Source organism: Betta splendens, chromosome 1 (genome assembly GCF_900634795.4).
Source record: "Betta splendens chromosome 1, fBetSpl5.4, whole genome shotgun sequence".
Taxonomy (NCBI): domain Eukaryota; kingdom Metazoa; phylum Chordata; class Actinopteri; order Anabantiformes; family Osphronemidae; genus Betta; species Betta splendens.
In genome coordinates, this window is record NC_040881.3 from 14,886,252 (window position 1) to 14,895,065 (window position 8,814).

General features: G+C 40.3%; 2 protein-coding genes across 4 annotated transcripts; both read left to right on the forward strand.

Moving 5' to 3' along the window:
* Nucleotides 1-125: 125 nt before the first annotated feature.
* On the forward strand, nucleotides 126-4,130 carry LOC114862888 (pannexin-1-like). The gene is made up of 6 exons (XM_029163651.3): nucleotides 126-601; nucleotides 1,186-1,307; nucleotides 1,504-1,703; nucleotides 2,849-3,353; nucleotides 3,428-3,573; nucleotides 3,647-4,130. Coding segments are annotated over exons 1-6 (1,155 nt in total). The 5' UTR covers nucleotides 126-420; the 3' UTR covers nucleotides 3,648-4,130.
* Nucleotides 4,131-4,705: 575 nt separating this feature from the next.
* Nucleotides 4,706-8,614, forward strand: LOC114862427 (pannexin-1-like). 3 transcript variants are annotated; one of them, XM_029162734.3, is made up of 6 exons: nucleotides 4,706-4,845; nucleotides 6,231-6,352; nucleotides 6,526-6,725; nucleotides 7,302-7,806; nucleotides 7,881-8,026; nucleotides 8,099-8,613. In XM_029162734.3, coding segments are annotated over exons 2-6 (936 nt in total). In that variant the 5' UTR covers nucleotides 4,706-4,845; nucleotides 6,231-6,268; the 3' UTR covers nucleotides 8,100-8,613. The 3 variants fall into 3 exon arrangements, with proteins under 3 accessions (XP_029018567.1, XP_029018559.1, XP_029018550.1); XM_029162726.3 differs by lacking the exon at nucleotides 4,706-4,845 and adding an exon at nucleotides 4,853-5,204 and having other exon boundaries at nucleotides 7,305-7,806; nucleotides 8,099-8,614; XM_029162717.3 differs by lacking the exon at nucleotides 4,706-4,845 and adding an exon at nucleotides 4,855-5,204.
* The last annotated feature ends 200 nt before the right edge of the window (nucleotides 8,615-8,814 follow it).

An 8,814-nucleotide genomic window follows, 5' to 3' on the forward strand; every position in this document is an offset into this window, starting at 1 on the left:
GCTGAATTATAGGCTGACAACCAATAAAATAACGTAACTCGTTTTACTTTAATTTTTATTTTTGAGGGTGACTTAACTTTTTAAAGTGCAGTACAATATTTAGTGATGCAGCTTCCTGGCGCGGCTCTCATCTGCACTGTAGCGCCCCCTAGCGACTGGGAAGTAGACAGCTCCCCCTGTTGACTCGGCATGTAGCTCATTTATTAATAAGTAACGGGACAGCAGCTTCTTCCATCTGTCCCGGTTGAGAATGGAGATACGTATACAATAACTTATTTTGCTTCTAAAAAAATTCTACATTGCAGGGCAGCTATTTTGACAATGTAAACCTAGACACAATTCGCTTTTTAGTTAATTTAAAAAGCCACAAAATCTCCATCAGTTAGACAAAACCCGGCATTTCGTGCGCTCCCGTTGGTGATGGCGATCGCCCACGTAGCCAAGGAGTACGTCTTCTCCGACTTTCTGTTGAAGGACCATGCGGAGGGGAAATACAAAGGGGTGCGTCTGGAGCTCGCCATAGACAAAATAGTCACGCTTCTGGCGGTGGGGCTGCCTTTGTTTCTCATCTCTCTCGCCTTTACACAAGAGGTGTCAGTCGGTGAGTTGTAAACACTTTGTGATCGTCCTTGGACAAATCTGAGATTATTATTGTCGCTGCCTCTGCTGAACAGCTACAAGGCGCTCAGCCATCCCATAGTTCACCATGCTATGGAATGAATCAGCGTATGTTGATCGTGACGTAGGAAACGAGATAAAGGTGTGGCACAAGTCTCCACCCCTTCAGTTTCTCACGCCCAGACAGAGGGAATCCGTGCTGCTGCTAATGATGATGATGATGATGATGATGATTATGGTGAAGCTGTAGGTTTCACATACCAACAATCTCTCTCAAGTACAGTTATCTGCAAATGAAACTAGTGCAATATGGGCGTTTTGTGAAATAAATGACTTGTATTGTATTTTAACTAAAGGGTAGTTTACATAAATGTGAACTTTTTACAAAAGCTAATTTTGCACCTACAGCTCAATCAGCAGTTCTACAGTCTGTGCAGAAGACTGAAAGTTCTGACAGGATATCGGGCTACCGAAAAGCAGCTCCCTAACAAATTAGAAAGGAGAACAACTGCTTATTGCTCAATCACCCACATGTCATTAAGCTTTGAATATGTTTCCCTTCTTCAGGAACCCAGATCAGCTGTTTTGCTCCCTCTACCTTCTCTATGAAACAGGCAGTCTATGTAGACTCCTTTTGCTGGGCAGCGGCGCAGCAACAAGCTGCAAATTCACCACTATGGCTGCACAAGGTACATATGTCTCCTTAACATAAACAATGGGAAAAATGCTATCTGGATGTATTGTATTGGGTCATTTTATTCAAGTGTTGATACTAGATTTGAGAGAATTTATTACAATTTTAAAAAGTGGTCAAACATGAAGTTCAGTCATCAGCTCAGTTTCAACTTACTTTTTCTGTTTTCTCCGTCTCTCTGCTTACCTCAGTTCTTCCCATACATCTTGCTCTTTCTTGCAACCATCATGTACATCCCTGCCTTATTCTGGAATTTTACTGCAGCTCCACACCTTTCCTCTGACCTTAACTTCATCCTGGAGGAACTGGATCGCTTTTATGACCATGGCATCAAGCTGGCAAAAAATCTCGGATCTTTAGATGGCAAAGACACACCTGAGGACACCAGGCGGTAAGCACGAGTTTGCAGGTGATAGGATTTGGTGATGGAAATAGATAATCTGGTCATGTTTTCTAGTGTAAAAACATTACATTTATATATGATATGTATGTATCATTTATGTATAAAGTGTTCAAAAACAAAATGAATGTCCAATATTTAAACAATGCTTGAATTACCGTAATTTCGGGCTATAAAGCCACATCCATCAGATTTGAATTATTTTTTTTCATAAATAGGCCGCACCTGTCTATAAGCCACGGGTATACCTACGAAATATGATACACAGAAATTGATAATTGATGACTATTTACCACTGCCTTCTGGACATTAAAACCGCTGCAGTCCATTCATTGAAGTCGTCGTCTTTAGTGTCATAATTAAACGGCCTCACAATGACTTCGTCACACACTTTCTCGGTCTTTCTGTCGCTGTTTCGTTGACATTTTTCATTGCGGTCAAATGAGCCGCTTTTCCGCTATAGTCGAAGTGCGCGATTCGTGCGATACTTACGGTAACAGTGTCGCAGAAAAGATGCGAGAGACACAGTAACTAAAGTATCCTACCTATCCGAAATTTTACCTTTATAAAATGAGCTCCTCAATATTACTGCATTGTTTTGGAATAATCCATAAAATGAGCTCCTCAATATTACTGCATTGTTTTGGAATAATCCATTACTTAAATATCATACAGTAAACAGCCTTAAAAGCTGAACTTTGACCTTTCATAAAATTTGACTTTCAAATGAGTAGAACACCGTTTCTTCACAGTACTACTTAGTACTTCATGGACTACTAACCACAGGAAATATCAACCCATATCACTGCACTGGATTGGAATAATCCATTACTAAAATATCCTACAGTCAGTTACGTTCATATCATTAACTGAACTTTGATCTTTAATAAAATTAGTTTTCTCAAATCAGTAGCAAAATATATTAAACTGCTTTGTAGAGCTGAGTTGAATGAAGACAATCTGGCTGTTGTTAATACATAATATACAATAAGACATACTAAATAAAATACAACAATAAATGACCAAGTAGAGCAGGCAAACACACCAGTGGCTGTACAGTGGAAAATATTTTCTATGAGAAGAATGTTCTGCTGAACATAAACATGCATAATCACCCATACATCTTATTTCTGCAGCAGCGCTTTAGACTTGACCGAGGGCTGCTTTAAGTACCCTCTAGTGGAGCAGTATCTAAACACCAAGCGCTTCTCCCACTGGCTGGTGGTCAAGTACCTGACATGTCGTGGTCTGACTCTGCTGATCCTCCTGCTGGCCTGCCTCTACCTTGGCTACTACATCCAGCTGGCCTCCTACATAGATGAGTTTTCCTGTGACCTGCGGACAGGATTGCTGAGGAATGACAGCACGGTGCCCTCTGCAGTCCAGTGCAAGCTTGTGGCAGTGGGTGTCTTCAGGCTGCTCAGCTACACCAACCTGGTGGTTTATGTGCTCCTTGTTCCACTGGTGCTATATGCTGCTATTGGACCTGCTCGCCAGAGCTCCAGCTTCCTCCGGCCCTATGAGATTTTACCAGGATTCGGTGCTCTAGGTGTGGTCACACCCTTCTACAATGACCTGAGTATCTACCTGCTGTTCCTGCAGGAGAACCTGAGCGAACTGAAATCTTTTAAATGCCTGCAGGTGGGTCTGGAATGATGACAAAGATTCAGTTTGGTGGTTAGAAAATAGTTAAAGTTGAGCTGTATTATCAACAGGTGCTTGAGCTGCTGCAGGAAGCTGGTGGTGAGGGGCTTGACCCCATGTGCATACTGCGAACTCTGGGTCAGATGAAGACCGATATGTTAGACAATAAGAAGAGGTGCTCAGGGAAGAACAAAGATACTAATAAGCCCGAAGAATGGTAAGAGAGGAAATGAAGTCTGCTTATTCCAACTAACAACCCTGAATTTAACCATAAACGTGTTTTTTTTCAGACCTCCCTGTGTTTTTAATGCAAAGATAAAAGGTCCTGCTCCCATGGAAAGAAATATGGTGAGAAAATCCTGGTGCATTGTCCATCGCACGTCCTCAGGTGGAAGGAGGTCTGCTTCTGACAACAGACCATGAATTTTTCGTGTTAAAAGGGTTAAAAAAACATTTTACCAAGAAGCTTGTATCAAAAATACATGCTGAGTTTCTCAGGATCTGCAACGCCCTCCATTTAAAGTAAACCAATCTGCTAGTACAAGAGTCCATCAACTGAAGGAAAGATATGGTGACGTAGTAAGTTTAAAATTAACATGAATTATGCAAATCACTGGAGCCATATTATGTGAACTGTGAAGCATGTGAATTCTTGTATGCAAGTCTGCTCATAAATGACTTTATAGTGAAAGCGCATGATGAAAGTTAAACAAAGAGTTTGCTGGAGAAATGAATGTATGTAATTAATGATGAAATAAATAATGTAATTCTCCATATATTTGTTTATATACAGTATGTTTTGTTAACATTTCATTAACAGACAGAAATACGTGAACATACAATAACGTCATTTTACGTTATAATAAAATACCGAACTTTCCTGACATCAACTGAAACAGTTTGACTGACAGGTCACACTCCTGATGCTCCGTGTAGCAGCTCTATGTATATGATTGATTAGTTCAATACGCTATTTGATTGATTAGTAATAAGCACACACGTCTAAGCACACCTTTATATCTTTTCAAAATAAAAGCACCAATCCAAATTATTAGCTTTAAAAGCAATAGTTCTGCTTTGACTGGTTAATTATGAATAGTTAATGAGACTATTTTAAGTTCATTAATTAGCTACAAGCACTTGGTCCAAATCTCTTCAAAGCACACTTTTGCACAATTTGGAATTGATAAATATGACTAGTGAAAAAGACTGTTTTACAGTTTAGTAACTACTTAATCCTAAAAGCATCGATATATTTCATTAGTTTTATAAGCAAGATTTCTGGTTTTGGCTGAATAATTCACATAGTACAGTAAATAAACAAATGCTTTCAAAATAAAAGCCTAAAACCATTTTTTTACAATGACTGTAGCGCACCCCAGCGACTGGCAGGAAAATAGCTCCCCCTCTGTTGACTCGGCATGTAGCTCATTTAATAAGTAGCGGGACAGCAGGTTCTGCCATCTGTCCCGGTTGAGAAAGGAGAGAGGTAAACAATAACTTTAAACGTTTTAGCGTCTGTAAGGATTTTTACTATTTTTCTGCATTGCATGGCAGCTATTTTGTCAATGTAACCATAGAAACAATTCGCTTTTAGTTCATTTTAAAAAGCGACAAAATCTCCATCAGTTAGACAAAACCCGGCATTTCGTGCGCTCCCGTTGGTGATGGCGATCGCCCACGTAGCCACGGAGTACGTCTTCTCCGACTTTCTGTTGAAGGACCATGCGGAGGGGAAATACAAAGGGGTGCGTCTGGAGCTCGCCATAGACAAAATAGTCACGCTTCTGGCGGTGGGGCTGCCTTTGTTTCTCATCTCTCTCGCGTTTGCCCAAGAGGTGTCAGTCGGTGAGTTGTAAACACTTTGTGATCGTCCTTGGAAGAATCTGAGCTTATTATTGTCGCTGCCTTCTGCTAAAAAGCTACAAGACGCATTTGAGTCATTTGAGACGCGCAGCCATCCCATAGTTCACCATGCTATGGAATGAATCGGCGCATATTGATCGTTTTGTGACAAAACTAGATGAAGGTGTGTCACAAGTCTCCACCCTTCAGTTTCTCACGCCCAGACCGAGGGAATCAGTGCTGCTGCTAATGATGATGATGATGATGATGCTGGTGAAGCTGTAGCTTTCACATACCAACAATCTCTGTCAAGTACAGTTATCTGCAAATGAAACTGGTGCAACATGAGCGTTTTGTGAAATAAATGACTTGTATTGTATTGTAACAAGCAACAAAGGGTAGTTCACATAAATGTACAGTTCAATCAGCAGTTCAGCAATTCTACAGTCGGTTGCGATACCATGTGCAGAAGACTGAAAGTTCTGACAGGATGGATCCATTAGAGGTCCTGACAGGACCGGAAAGACATTATGGCCAAGCTCTCTCATTGATTTCCTGTTTAATACATTAGCGTAACCACAACTAGGAAGCAGAGAGGAATAGTGGAAGGTCATTTAAACCACGGTAAGATGGAAGTGGGAGGACTTTTTCACAGCAGACATGTTGACTTGTCCAAACAAAGCAGCTTGAAGGAATTAATTTGGTCATTAACATTAAACTTTTTCTTTAAATTTTACTCAGTATTACATATTAGTAAGTTATGAGTGAGTTTTGGTTAAAGATATCTAAATAAAATGAATCTTGTGAGACCTGCATGCCTAAAATATTAATTAGTTTTTAGAGGTTCTAGGTCATTTGCCTGAACTCTACAAGCCAGACTGTACTTCTATTGTACTCCCATCATAATGAGGACAAATGTGGAAATCACCCTATTGAAAGCAGCTCACTAACAAATTAGAAAGGAGGACAACTGCTTATTGATGAATCACCAACATGTCATTAAGCTTTGAATACGTTTCCCTTCTTCAGGAACCCAGATCAGCTGTTTTGCTCCCTCTACCTTCTCTATGAAACAGGCAGTCTATGTAGACTCCTTTTGCTGGGCAGCGGTGCAGCAACAAGCTGCAAATTCACCACTATGGCTGCACAAGGTACATATATCTCTATCTGACTGTATTGTATTGAGGCATTTTTATTTTTTATTATTTTATTATATTTAAGTGTTCATACTAGACACTAGATACATGAGGTTCAGTCATCAGCTCAGTTTCAACTTACTGATATGCTTGTTTTTCTGTTTTCTCCGTCTCTCTTCTTACCTCAGTTCTTCCCATACATCTTGCTCTTTCTTGCAACCATCATGTACGTGCCTGCCTTGTTCTGGCGTTTCACTGCAGCTCCACACCTTTCCTCTGACCTTAACTTCATCCTGGAGGAACTGGATCGCTTTTATAATCGTGGCATCAAGCTGGCAAAAAATCTAGCATCTTTAGATGGCAAAGACACACCTGAGGACACCAGGGGGTAAGCACGAGTTTGGCTTGATCCCTCTCAGACAAAATTTGCAGGGGATACGATTGTGTGATGAAGATGTTCAAACAAAATGAATGTCCACTATTTAAAGTATACTGTGCACTGGAATCATTCTTTCAGTTATACTGACCATGAAGAAACAACTTGCTAAAGTCTGTTCAAATCAAGTGATGGGTGCAAACTAAAAAAAGTAGTCATTGTCTGCATAAATGTATTTGGTTTTGTACCAATGAAATTAAGTGGATATCGTTCAACATAAAACTCCTTTCAATTTAATGGCGTTTTCTGAGCAGTGCTTCTGTGTTAAGCAGTGAGGCTGATCAACAACTAAAACAATAAAGTAAAATATAATAAACTGCTCCGTAGAGTCGAGTTCAGTGATGACTCTCTAGCTGTTTTGATGTAATAATAATACACTATACGACATAATAAATAAAATACAACAATAAATGACCAAGTAGAGCAGGCAAACACACCAGTGGTTGTGCAGTGGAAAATCTTTTCTATGAGAAGAATGTTCTGCTGAACATAAACATGCATAATCACCTATACATCTTATTTCTGCAGCAGCGCTTTAGACTTGACCGAGGGCTGCTTTAAGTACCCTCTAGTGGAGCAGTATCTAAACACCAAGCGCTTCTCCCACTGGCTGGTGGTCAAGTACCTGACATGTCGTGGTCTGACTCTGCTGATCCTCCTGCTGGCCTGCCTCTACCTTGGCTACTACATCCAGCTGGCCTCCTACATAGATGAGTTTTCCTGTGACCTGCGGACAGGATTGCTGAGGAATGACAGCACGGTGCCCTCTGCAGTCCAGTGCAAGCTTGTGGCAGTGGGTGTCTTCAGGCTGCTCAGCTACACCAACCTGGTGGTTTATGTGCTCCTTGTTCCACTGGTGCTACATGCTGCTATTGGACCTGCTCGCCAGAGCTCCAGCTTCCTCCGGCCCTATGAGATTTTACCAGGATTCGGTGCTCTAGGTGTGGTCACACCCTTCTACAATGACCTGAGTATCTACTTGCTGTTCCTGCAGGAGAACCTGAGCGAACTGAAATCTTTTAAATGTCTGCAGGTGGGTCTGGAATCATGACAAAGATTCAGTTTGGTGGTTAGAAAATAGTTAAAGTTGAGCTGTATTATCAACAGGTGCTTGAGCTGCTGCAGGAGGCTGGTGGTGAGGGGCTTGACCCCATGTGCATACTGCGAACTCTGGGTCAGGTGAAGACCGATATGTTAGACAATAAGAAGAGGTGCTCAGGGAAGAACAAAGATACTAATAAGCCCGAAGAATGGTAAGAGAGGAAATGAAGTCTGCTTATTCCAACTAACAACCCTGAATTTAACCATAAATGTGTTTTTTTCAGACCTCCCTGTGTTTTTAATGCGAAGATGAATGGTCCTGCTCCCATGGAAAGAAATATGGTGAGAAAATCCTGGTGCATTGCCCATTGCACATCCTCAGGTGGAAGGAGGTCTGCTTCTGACAACAAATCTTGAATAGATCTGAATTAAAAGGGTTAAAAAGACATTTTTACTAAGAAGCATGTATCAAAAATACATGCTAAGTTTCTCAGGATCTGCAACGCCCTCCGTTTAAAGTAAACCAATCTACTAGTGCTAGAGTCACTTAGATAACTGAGGGAAAGATATGGTGACAAAGTAAGTTTAAAATTAACATGAACTATGTGAATCACCGTCTGAACTGTAAAGCATGTGAATTCTTGTGTGCAAGTCTGCTTATAAATGGCTGTATAGTGTAAGTGCATAATAAAAGTTAAACAAAACAAGATTTTGCTGTAGAAATGTACGTAAATGTAAATATTATTGAAATAAATAATGAAATTCTCCACATATTTGTTTATATACAGTATATCTTACACTATAACATTTCAGTCAATAACAGTCAGAAAAAATAGGATAAAAAGTAGGATTAACATACATCAACCTCATTGTACAGGTAAGAACCTCATAATAAAATACTGAATAGAAATACAGATTTTTTACAGACCAAGTTCAAGTAAGATCATGGATCACTGAGGGTTTGTAGTACTGATCAGATCATTGTAGATTATGTTATAAC